This window comes from Mus musculus, chromosome 3 (genome assembly GCF_000001635.26).
Source record: "Mus musculus strain C57BL/6J chromosome 3, GRCm38.p6 C57BL/6J".
Taxonomy (NCBI): domain Eukaryota; kingdom Metazoa; phylum Chordata; class Mammalia; order Rodentia; family Muridae; genus Mus; species Mus musculus.
In genome coordinates, this window is record NC_000069.6 from 28040236 (window position 1) to 28052814 (window position 12579).

Here is a 12579-nt window from a genome sequence, read left to right on the forward strand (position 1 = left end):
TTTTCCTTCACAATAATAGGGCTTGCTCATATAAGGAGCTTGCCTTTTTAATGATTTTAAAAATTAATATTAACTATGTATATATGCATGTTTGTGCATGCATACCGTATGCCTCTGCAGAGGTCATAAGAGGGTATCTGTCTGATCCCTGGAGTTGGACTCATAGATGCTGTGAGCTGACCAATGTGGCTTTTCTCCCAGTGCAAAAGTTTTCTTACCCTCTGAACTGTTGCTCCAGCCCCAGAGCTTACTCACTCTTTTAATTTTAGCTAAGAGCAATGCTAGTAGTTGTTTTAAAATTGTTTTTCTTTTCTTAAATTATTATTATTGTACATCTTTTGAAATCAAGATATTAGGCGTTGTTTTGAGTTAGGGTCTCATGTAGCCCAGGTTTGCCTGGAATTCGTTTATGTAGCTGAGAGCAACCTTAAAAAATTGATTTTCCTATCTCTACCACCCAAATTCTGGGATGCTAGGCATATGCTACCATGCCAAGCTAAAATTGTCACCATTTCCATAGCCCTTAGCTCTGGTCTGCTTTCTTCATATGGTTTGGTTGATAGAGATGTGCATGAAGTCATGTGAAAATGTGCTGGACTCAGGGTGGGGGTGGGGCCTACTCCACTTCTCTGCTGCAGTCACAGGGGCTGCAGGCAGGACTTAGCATTAAGGTCAGGAGCCAGGGTGCAAAGCTCCTACTGTATTGGCAAAATCCCTGGTCCACAAATGCAGAAAGGGCTACATTTGACAGAGGGCCTGTAAGAGCCTCTGCTGATGTGCCCAGGCTGACAAAGAGCAGTAAGCAAGTGGAAGGTGCCGATCGGGAGGGGAGAGAGGAAGTTATGTGAGAGTCCATGGATGGTGTATATGGTCACTGGCTCTGAGGATGATTGAGCCAAGTGTGAACTGTAAGTGTGAGCATGACGGCCCACTGTGATGTCTCCTTCAGGGAAGGAATGATCATGAAAAGGTCTGGGGGACACAGGATACCAGGTGTGAATTGCTGTGGCCATGGACGAGCCTGCTACCGGTGGTCAAAGAGGTAGGACTGGGACTCAGAGATTGGTTTTGTGTGTCTGGTTAAATAAACCGAGCATTTGGGTGTTTGAATCCTAGCCTTGACCGATTGTTTTGAGATGTAGCCCAGTCTGGACTCAGCCATTATGTGGCCTAGATGAACCTTGAACTTCCTGGTGCTCCTTTCTCCGCTTGCCAAGCGGGGCATAGCAGATGTTCACCACCATGCGCAGCTCCCAGACTCTAGGATGAAATTTTAAAGTGACAGTTTTTTTTCTAACTCGGCTAGCTCCCAAATGATTGAGACAAGACCTTTTGACTTCTTCAATAAGCTTTAAGCACACTAACTGAACAGCTATCCTAATACTCTATACTATCTAGCTACTTTCCCATCCATATGCCCCAAGCTTTTTGCAGTTTGAATTGCCCTGGCTTGTTCTGTTCCATGTGTGTCCCCGTGAGTGGGACAAACTCCCCTGGTGGTTCCTCCGCACGCCCAACCTCATGTTAACCTTTTTCCTCTTGCTCCACCTCATGGCACTTCTTTCCTGGACCTTCACTTGCCCTGTGGCTGACTCTTTCTCCCTGACGCTTCTCTCTCAGGCATCTGGCTGGGATTGGAAGTCCAGCTCTTCTATCTCCTCTGCCCAGTCATTGGCTGTTCAGCCTTTTACTAACGAATCAGAGATAACTGGGGAGCATCCTTCACACCACACTGATACAGCAGATTCTTCAATGTTCGTTACAGTGCGCGTGTCCAGACCGTAACTAGATCTCGGGCACAGAAATCAGCATCTGAATACAGAGAAAAAGACCAACCGCCGACATCACACTCCATCTTGCTGCAGCCGCTTAGAACATAAGCAGTGGTATACAAAAGCCAGAGACTCACACTTGAGTTTTCTTCTTACCCTAAATTGAACAAAACCTTGGGAAGAGGCTGACCGAAGGATATCAGGTTATGAGGAAGCTAGTTACAGAGAAGTTCTCAGGAAGCATTAGCTGGGGAAGATAGCTAGAAAGGACAGAGATGGGATCCCCAGAGGGTCATGAGTAACACAAACTCACCACGCATGCAGGAAGAGGATGGAGTTACAGGCCTTGGCATCTCCAACTGTGGCATCTCCTGGAGGTGGTTGTTCCAGATTCATGTGGCCCTGATGTTCACTCCTATCTTTTGCCTAGGTCATTTGCTAGGAGCCAGTCACAACTTTCTACACCTAAGGTTTACAAACCCAGTGAATACTTTTTCCTCCCCAGAGACTCTCGGCTACCAGACCAGACTGGGTTACTCATTGGCGCTGGTGGCCCCTGACTTTGGCCAGCACCTCTGGTCAACGCACAGTGGCTCCTGACTCTGGCCAGCACCACCTCATTGTATGATTCAGACATGCCAGTGATTATTTATTGAATGAATCAGTCAACGACTGAGCCAAGTGACAGTGCTGTCACCTACCACAGTAAAACCACTCTAGGTGATTCCAACACCATACACTGCACACAAATAATAGGTACACATAGAAGGAGAATTCAACATTTAAGATAAGCCCAGTAATGAATCCTTACCGAAGCTGCTGGCCACTGTGGAAGTGAGCCCTTGGTTGGGTTCACGGAGCTCTGAGGAGAATGAGGTCAGGTGAGAGCTGAGAAGCAGCGGAAGTGCGGGCCATCTGAGTTGTCACGAGAGTCTTGTGGGAAGCCCCAGGTGCTGTGATGACAAGGGGTTCGGGAGTAGAGGGTGCAGCATTGGTCATGGCCCTAGGAGCCCAGTCAAAGGTCCCCAGGGACCAGTTCTGAGCTCTGACCCCCTCAGAGAGCCAACAACAGACAGCAGGAGAAGATTTTGTTACTGATACAAACTTTGGAAGGAATTATGTTTCAGTTACAAAAGAGTATGATTCTTCCTGGAAGGAAATTTTGTTGTTTTAAGTTTGGCAAATGTTTGGGTGCAGACTACAGCCTCAGCTCCACGTTTGCATGCCCCGAGTCACATCTGAGGAATTAAAATAGCAGACTTCACTGAGAGATGATGGAGTTCAGAGGGCAGTGTCACTGAGGAAGGTTTCCATACAGGCTGATGACTGCTATCTAGTAGTAATAATGGGAGTTATTTCTAAAGGTGACATTCATTCATAATGTGTATTTTTCAATTTTTGCCTTTAATTCTAACACTCAAAAAAGCAGAGAAAGGTGGATCTCCGAATTTGAGGCAAGCCTGATCTATATGAGACCCTGCCGTTTTTTAAATTAAGTTTCATTTTTGTAAAATATCAGAAGCATTCTAAATCATGTATTTATTCTGGATGGACAAATTGAAGTAGGGCAGATGGGGGAAGATGAACCTCCAATCATGTCTCCTGATGGCCTTGTTTCAAGGACAGCTCAAAACAGAGAGAAAAGTTTTAAGTGGGGATAACCCCCCAACCCCTATTTTTCAAACAGTCTCCCTCTGTAACCCAGGTTGGATTGGAACTCATCGCAATCCTCCTGCATTGGCCTTCCAAGTGTTGGGATTATAGATACCGGGTACCATACCCTGCCAAGATTCATTCATTCTCTCTCTCCTCCTCTCCTCCTCTCCTCCTCTCTTCCTCTCTTCCTCTCTTCCTCTCTTCCTCTCTTCCTCTCTCTCTCCCTCTCTCCCCACCAGAAAACCCGGGAGGACCAGTTCCATTTTGGTGTGCCAACTCTCCAGGTGCACTGACCTCTGTGGTTTGGTGTTGGCTCGCTGTGACCTTGATGATGTCTACTTAAGTAACTGGGTCACATACTTCCTTTACTGTACCTGCCCCATCTCCTCTACCAACCAGAAAAGAGACCGCCTATATGAATACCCAAATGCCAACAAGACCCTAAGAAGTCACTGCAGATTTGTCTACACTATGGCTCTGCACATTGGAGTACACCTCAGCTAGAAGATTTAGGAAAGAGTTGTTCTGGATGACTTTACATTGATCTACTTATTTTCAGGGGGAATGTGTACTCTTCAGCCTTCAGACCCTCACTGTCAGTCACCTCAGCTCATGTCTGGCTTTCTCTGCTTGCGTGCTCTCCCGACACTCGCAGTGTGCCTATACTTCAGTCTCATTGTTGTCTCTACTGAAACAGAATGGCCTTGACCCTTTTCCACAGGTTGAGATCCTTCCTATCCTTGCTCACATACCAGCTCTTTGCTGCTAGGACCAAGGACCCCCTCTTCTTGCATCCATTAGTCCTCTTCCCTTCAAGTGCCCACACACTTATCCAGGAAGGACCCTGGCTTCTCCCACCAGAGGCACCTTTGGGAACAGGCCTTTGTCTGCTTTATTTTTGTGCTACTTTACGGTAACTCCCGGTTTGCTATTCCACTCCTCCATCCTGCAGCTCCCGAGTACTGAGCGGAATGAGTACTTCTGAGAGCTACTTCCGTACTGTGAAACTTCACACTCAGACAGCAGAAAGGCTGGTTTTGTAGTAATTACTCTCCCCGCTGGGAATCAGACTCAGTACCTCAGGCAGGCTAGGCGAGACCTGTGCCAAGGAGCTACCTCTCTAGCTCTTGTTTCATGGTTGTCTTTAAAGGGCACAAATCCCCTAGGTGAGGCATGACATTGTATCCATAGTCGGCCAGAGCGTATCCTCAAGATGTAAGTAATAATTGATCCTCTTGCTCAGTTACTTGGCTTTGAACCCTCCTATTGTCTCCTTCCAGGTGGTTGATAGTAAAAGACTCTTTCCTGCTCTATATGAAACCAGATAGCGGGGCTATTGCCTTCGTCCTCCTTGTAGATAAAGAATTCAGAGTCAAAGTGGGAAGGAAAGAGACAGAAACGAAATATGGACTTCGGATCGATAATCTTTCAAGGTAGAATTTTTTTAATGTTTAAAACGTATTTTTTCCCAAGTCTCTTTAAAGTTAAAATTTTAACCCAAAAGAAGGAAACTAGGTTGAAATGTTAGTAGTTGTTGCTTGCAGCTCATCCTTGATTAGAAGTAACAGAACTTACCTTTGCTGTTGTATGTGTTTTTAAAGATTTTAAAGATTCATTTTATTTTGGATGGTGGTGTAGTATGGGGGTGTGTGCATGTGGGTGAATACAGATGCCTGCAGAGGCTAGAAGGGGACACTGGATCCCGGGGGGTGGGAGAACAAAGTTTGCTACCCCATCTACATAAGTTGCCAAATGAATCTATTTGGAATTTGCATATTTTATTAGTGAGTACATATGTGGTGATGTAGGTTTCTTTCTGGCAGATTGTAGTCATACCTTGAAAAAGCATGTGTGTACTTATGTTTGTATGTGTGTGTACATATGTGGGTGAGCGTGTATGTGTGTGTGCATATGCATGTGTGAGATCAGTCTCATGCATATGAATATTCATAACTTCTTTTTGCACAGTTGCAAGAGACATGTACATCCCTCCAAATACGTGTTTGTGCATGCCATGTGTGCCTTCATGTATGCTTGTATGTGTGCATGTGTGTAGGGCGGTACTGGGTATAAAACAACACAGAGTTTCCTGCTTCTGTCCTAAATGGGAACATTCAGAACATTACTGAAATGCCTTCTTTCTTAGCTTCCTTACCTCCACGCCCCACACCAAATGAACCTGTTTCAATCCAGGGTTCTCCAGTCTCCTTCCAACCACAAGTGTCCCCTGTCATTTTAGCCAACAAGCCCAGCATCTCCATTTACTTAGGGCTCCTTTCTCTGTCTTATTTTAAATGCCCCTACCTCAGCCTTTTGGCTCTGTGCCAGTGCTCTTAACAATCCCTGCTCACATATTTATTATTTATTTATTCATCCATTTATTTGTGTATATGTGTGAGTCAGTCCGTTCTTCCCACCATGCAGGTCTGGGGGATTGAACTCAGGTCATTGAGCTTGTACCCACTGAGCCATCTCGCTGGCTTTCCTTTCTTTTTTTTTTTTTTTTTTTAACATGTGTGTGTGTGTGTGTGTGTGTGTGTGTGTGTGTGTGAGAGAGAGAGAGAGAGAGAGAGAGAGAGAGAGATGTATGTGTGTGACACCACACATGTGGAAGTCACAGGAGAATTTCATGAAGTCCATTATGGTGGTTTCATGGATGAATTTGGCTTGTCCTGCAACCCTTTTGTCTGCTGAGCCATCTGGCTCATCTTCATTCTATTTCTGTGCTCAGAATAGTTTCCTCTCCTGGACCGCTAGGCCTGCTATGCATCTCTTCCATGCAACCATCTTCCCAGAACAGGTTTGACCAAAAGGGAAGAGGACCCGAGGCATCTTCTGAGCCCTCTTGCTCCTGCATGACTCCAGTGCTACACCTGTTGAGGAAGCGTCTCTCCCACCCCACGTGATCTCACCTTCATCTCCCCCATGCCTCACCAGCATCAGCCCTTCTGTTGGGCAGTAGCTTTCTAAGGCCAGCAGCCATCTGTGAAGCATTGAGAGAAGCTGTCAAGACATCCCTGAGTTTTATAAATAATTAATTGTAGAGCCTGTGCATATGGCCCTTTCCATGCTTTCTATGAGAACTGTTGTATCCCTCCCCCTCAATAATTAAACAGAAGCAAAGCTCTGCCTTCTAACCCAGTCCTATATTATCAGCATGGTGTACAGCAGCTAACACCAGACCTGGCTGTCCTCTGAACTTCAGTTTTAGGTAACTTATTTCCATCTCTTGGTCCTAGTCATTCATTCTGACAACTGACAATTATTGTTTTCTGTATTCTGCCAGAATTCTCAATAGTTTTAATCCTGTAAGAAATTAAGGTAGCTTGTTTATGTGATCAAAAAACCCAATACAAACTGTCTGATTCCAGAGCAACTTAATCAGCCATGTCAGGTGATTTATTTTTAAGATAAACTGTGCCATTAAGACACATTTTCCTAAGTTTGCTTAGCTTTGGCATCTGTGATCTCCCACATCATCAGATGAGTCCCCTTCTGCTGGCAAGATAGCTGCTGTGTCCTCAGACCTACTCTCATGGGGTGGGACTAGGTTTTGTACGCTTGCCCCACCCCTCCAGGACTAGAGGAATGGGGTCTGCTGCTTTGTATAAGTTTGCTAGATTCAAAGAAGGAAAGGAAGCACTCCCCCTAAAGCACATCAAGAAACCATGCTAGATGGGCTGGCAAGATGGCTCAGTGGGTAAGAGCACTGTCTGCTCTTCCGAAGGTCCTGAGTTCAAATCCCAGCAACCACATGGTGGCTCACAACCACCCGTAATGAGATCTGACGCCCTCTTCTGGTGTGTCAGAAGACAGCTACAGTGTATAATAAATCTTTGGGGGACTGAGTGAATGGGGTTGACAGGAGTGAGCAGGGCAGACTGGAGTGAGTGAGGTCCTACAAAATTCAATTCCTAACAACCATGTGAAGGCTCACAATCATCAGTACAGCTACAGTGAACTCATGTATTAAATTAATAAATCTTTAAAAAATTAAAAAAAAAAAAAGAACCCGTGCTAGAGGAATGAGCAACTCTGACAGAGCGTGACATTACTTTATATCTTTTCCACAACCCTCCTGTTTTCCCCACACAGTTCAAGGTCTGCACTAAACACCCTCCTGTGTGCCTGCCTGCATGAGCGAGCGAGTGAGGAGCCTGCTGAGTCAGCTTTCACCCAGTGAACATTTTGAGGAATTCTACTAAGATGTTTCAGAAGCTCACTTTTTAAATGCTCATTGACTAGAAATTCCAATTTGTGTCTGCCATGGCATGCTTAATCTTTAACTCTCCTTTAAGAGATAGAACTTGGAGCAAACGTCCAACACCCACTTTTGCTTGTCTTTGAAGGACCCTGATTTTAAAATGTAACAGCTACAGACACGCCCGGTGGTGGGGAGGCGCCATCGAGGAGTTCATCCGGAAGCATGGAGCTGACTTCCTCAAAGACCATCGCTTCGGGTCCTACGCCGCTCTCCATGAGAACACGTTAGCTAAGTGGTGAGGCACTGTCTGTCGCCTTCTGGTGTTCATTTCATATTCTAATGGTTTACATCGACCTGGGATCAGCTTTGAAACTAAACCAGAAATTACTCAGTGGTCTCCCAAGGTCTCCCCTTTTCTAGGCTGTTGTAGGGTTGTTAGGAGCACAGGTTAGTTTTTTTTTTAATTTTGGTTTTTGAAGGTATTTATTTATTTATTTATTTATTTTTATTTTTGTATGGGGAGCGTACCTGCCCTTAGATTTGGAACTTTGGATTTGTTTTGTGAGATAGGATCTTTTGAAACACAGTCTGGCGGTGACCTTGCAATGTAGACAAAGATGACCTCAAACTCCAGATCTTCCTGCCTTACCTCCCAAGTGCTGGGATTGCAAGCCTGCCCCACTGTGCCAGGATTTAAAAAAATCAACTTAAGAACTAGGTACATAGCCCATTTACGGTGTTCATCTAGCATGCACGAATCCCTGGTTGGATCCCCAGCACCCTATAAAACCAGCGATGGTGGCACAGGACTGTAATCCCAGCAATGGGAAGTGGAGGCAGGCAGATGCTTAGGTGAAGGTCACGGCTCCATTCAGAGGCTAAGCTACCTGAGGCCCAGTTCTAAAAAGAAAAGCAGAATGTAGCTTTACATATCTCTTAAAGGTACAAACGCAAGTTTGATTAAATTATGTGTTTTCTACTCATGCACTTGAGCTAGTCTGTTTGACTCAGAAGAAACACCAGTGGTAAGGAGGTTCTGTAAGATGGAATGACGTGTGCTGCTGTCTAAGCAAACTGCTGGTCTGTCTCCTAATTGCCCTTCCTAGGTCATAGAGGGAGGAGAGACTGTGTTTTCAGTCTTGTTTCCAGGTGTGGTGGTAATGAAGACCAGGCAGAGCCCTTTGTGCCTAGGTGTGTGGTTTTGTTGTTGCTGTTTTGTCTGCTTTTGGTTTTGCTTGGTTTTTTTTTCCTGTTTTTTTTTTTTTGTTTTTTTTGTTTTTTGTTTTTGACTTGTTTTATTTTAAAAAATCAAAACAAAGGAACCAAGTCTTTATCTTCCAGGTATGTGAACGCCAAAGGTTACTTTGAAGACATCGCAAATGCAATGGAAGAGGCATCGGAAGAGATTTTTATCACAGATTGGTGGTTAGTATTTGTCGTGAGAATGCTGTCTTTAAGCTTCTACGTTTAGAAATGTATTATTGAAGATAAAGCTTTGCTTTGTAAACCCGGTAGACTGAAATTCACTATGTGGTCCAGGATAGCCTTTAACTCACAGCAGTCCTCCTGCCTCAGCATCCTAAATGCTAGGATTACCAACTTGAGCCACCATGCCTGGCTCTGAAATTTTGCTTTGGTTTATAACTTTCTTCTTTCCAAATACTACTCATATATTAAGCTTGAGACTATCATCCTGATTTTTTTCTTTTAGTCCTAGGTTGGGGGATGGGGAGAGCAACAGGGATGTGAACCCATCTTCTTCTTCACTTCAGTTGTAAGGAAACCTGAAGTTAGTTCTAGGGCCTCCTTCCTTATTTGGTGTTAGCAACAGCTGGGGACAGATGTTCTTTGTTGTGGAGGGCTGTCCTGTGGTATTTGTGGCCTTCACTGACTAGCTGCCAATAGCAGACCCCCAATATGACATCCACAGTCTTTAGTCATTGCCAAATATTGAATACTTTCTAAGCGCTCATGAAAATAAGTCCAAAGTTCAATGTCCCACTATATTCGTAAAAATATCCCTACAACTTTAGCAAGGGCATGAGTGAGTGAACAGAGTTTTGTTTGGACGAAGCCATATTTTTGTAGAAGAAAGTAATGTCTCTTTTGAAGGCGGACAGTAAAATTCAGACTCCTGTTGAAACACCTAAGGATCTGGAACCTATGTGATTTCTCCCCGACTTTCAGCAGGAGAGTGAATGAGGTGCCTGGGCCCACATCTTATGACAATACACATTTTGAAATGAAACCCCCACAGTGACTTCCCTTTCTGAGAAAGAAAAATCCTCAGTGTTTGGGCACTACTGCTGGTAGCAGCATCTTATGGTGGTTTTTGTTTTGTTTTGTTTTGTTTTTTGTCTTTGTTTTTTTTAAATCAGTGGTTCCTTTAAACAGTGAGCATGTTCTTGGGTACTTTTTGGATACTTGTGGACCATTTTAGAGCCCCTCCCTTTCCCCTCTCCCCTTCCCCCTTTTTCCCTCCCCCCTCTCTCCCTTCCCCTCCCCCCTCCCCCTCTCCCATTGTCCTTTTCTCTTTTCCACAGCCCTGGTGAATTCCTTCTGAATTCATCTGTGTTCATTGCCCAGGATCTTTATTCATTCTAGGTAAACTATCCTTTTCAGTCCGGCGGCCTCCAGCACTTCTGAGAAAAAAATTTCAGCAATATACTATTTTTTTTTTTTTGTCTTAAGTGCTTTCAAGTTTATCTGACTATTCGATTTTCAGCAGTTTGGTTATGATTTGTGGGTTTCTCTTATGTGCTACTCTGAGGCTCTTGAATTTATTGTCTATATATATAGCCAAAATTGAGAAAATTTTACCAATGTTTCTTCAGAATATAAATTGGTGGCCACCAGAGAGGCTCATAGGCTACCTGTTACACAGCACTAGGGGAATTTTCCACAAGGGCTAGGTAACCTCTAATGTGATTGGTAGGGGCAACGCAATGACAAAAGTACCCTTTTGATTGGTTGCTAAGTTAGTTTCCTTATATTTGGTGAGACCCTGAAGAGTTTTGGAAGCCAGCTCAGTTCTGGCTTTGTTATCTCCCATGACTAGGTGTCCATGGAACTGCTCAGGGTCAGACATCTTTGTTTGTTTGTTTGTTTGTTTGTTTGTTTGTTTGTTTTGAGACAGGGTTTCTCTGAGTAGCCCTGGCTGTCCTGGGACTCACTTTGTAGATCAGGCTGGCCTCGAACTCAGAAATCCACCTGCCTCTGCCTCCCAAGTGCTGGGATTAAAGGCGTGCGCCACCACACCAGGCAGGACCAGACATCTTATCCTTCCTAAGTCAGGGCTGTCATTGACTGAAGGCCCGTTGTCAGTGGCTCCTTCTGAGGAGCCCAGTATGCTCCCTGGGAAGTTGGAAATTTTATTCCCAAGGTGTTTGGACCTCTCAATGTGTGTGTGTGTGTGTGTGTGTGTGTGTGTGTGTGAATGTGCTTGTGTGCGCGAGGTTTTTCTCTTTGAAGCTTCCAATAACTCAACAATTTCTCCTTTCCATGCTGTCTCACAGTCTCACAGTGTCCAAGGCTGTCTTCATATCTTTAAATGTTTTTCTTCTTGGTTGTTATATTGCATAGTTTCTTTTTTCTCTAAGTTTACATTTATTTAATTATTTGGTGTGCACATATAGGTTTGTGTGTGTACATGCATTTGCCACAGCTGCTCCATGTGGAGGTCAGAGGACAACCTGCAGGAGCCAGCTCTTCCTTCACCATGTGGGTCCCAGGCCTCAAATTCATGTCAGCAGGCTTGGTGGCAAGCACTACCCACTGGGCCGTCTTGCCTGCCCCTGTGCTTTAGCCACCTTCAAACTTACTGATTCATTGCTCCATAACCTTCATTCTGGTTTTGAGCCTATGAAGTGAGGTTTGGTACCTTCTGTTTTTCTGTTTTTGTGGTGATTGTGTCTTTCATTTTAGAACTTTCTCATTCTTGGTATCTTGGGTTCCTTTGAGGTTTCCCTCCTTCTATTCATCCTAATATATTGTAATGCTTTTTTCATATTGGATAAGGGATTAAACTTATTGAGATAACTCAGTGGGTAAAAGCACTGTTACCCCATGCCTGATAACCCAAGAGTCAGTCCTGGAACCTACAATGGTGGAAGAAGAAAACTGACTCCTACAAATTGTCGTCTGTCCTCAAATGTGCACTGTGTTTACACACACACACACACACACACACACACACATACACTGAGAGAGAGAAATAGAGAGAGAGAGAGAGAGAGAGAGAGAGAGAGAGAGAGAGAGAGAGAGAGAAAGAGAGAGATGGAGGTAGACAGACAGACAATAGATAGAGTTTTAAAATACATATTAAAGTAAATAATGATAATCTCAGCATCTGCAATTCCTGCTGGTATTTATTTCTTGCAAGTTGATTTTTTTTTTTTTTTGGCTGGGTACCAAGTATGTTTTTAAAATGTATTCCAGGAAATTAACATGATATAATACTTTCAGTCTTCTCCCTTCCCTTCCCTTCCCTTCCCTTCCCTTCCCTTCCCTTCCCTTCCCTTCCCTTCCCTTCCCTTCCCTTCCCTTCCCTTTCCTTTCCTTTCCTTTCCTTTTTGTTTGTTTTGCTTTTGAGACAGGGTTTCTCTGTGTATCTCAGCTGTCCTGGAACTTGCTCTGTAGACCGGACTAGCCTTAAACCCAGAGGTCCTTCTGCCTCTGCCTCCAGAGTGTTTGGATTACAGGCATGCGCCACCATTCCCAGCTAAGAGAATCAGTCTTATTTAAATATGTGGCGCTTTTTTTTTTTTTTTTTTTTGCCTCATTTGGATTTGGTAAAAAGTTCAAAGCAGCTTTTGGGGTATTTAGAAATTCATTTTAGATTTACTTATTTCATTTTTGTGTATTTGAGTGTTGACCTGCCTGTATGTATATGCACCGTGTGCTGGCAGAGGTCAGAGTTGTCCGATCTGGAACTAGAGTTTGACTGCC

The 12579-nt window shown here is 44.2% G+C and overlaps 1 protein-coding gene across 6 annotated transcripts in view; it reads left to right on the forward strand.

Annotated features, from left to right (window-relative positions):
* The window catches only part of Pld1 (phospholipase D1), a 194904-nt gene that overhangs the window by 101777 nt on the left and 80548 nt on the right, over positions 1-12579 (forward strand). For all 6 annotated transcript variants that reach the window (XM_017319490.2, XM_017319489.2, NM_001164056.1 and 3 more), the window contains 4 exons: positions 950-1042; positions 4709-4861; positions 7778-7927; positions 8974-9057. In XM_017319490.2, the coding sequence (XP_017174979.1) occupies positions 950-1042; positions 4709-4861; positions 7778-7927; positions 8974-9057 (480 nt within the window). The remainder of the gene's footprint in view (positions 1-949; positions 1043-4708; positions 4862-7777; positions 7928-8973; positions 9058-12579) is intronic.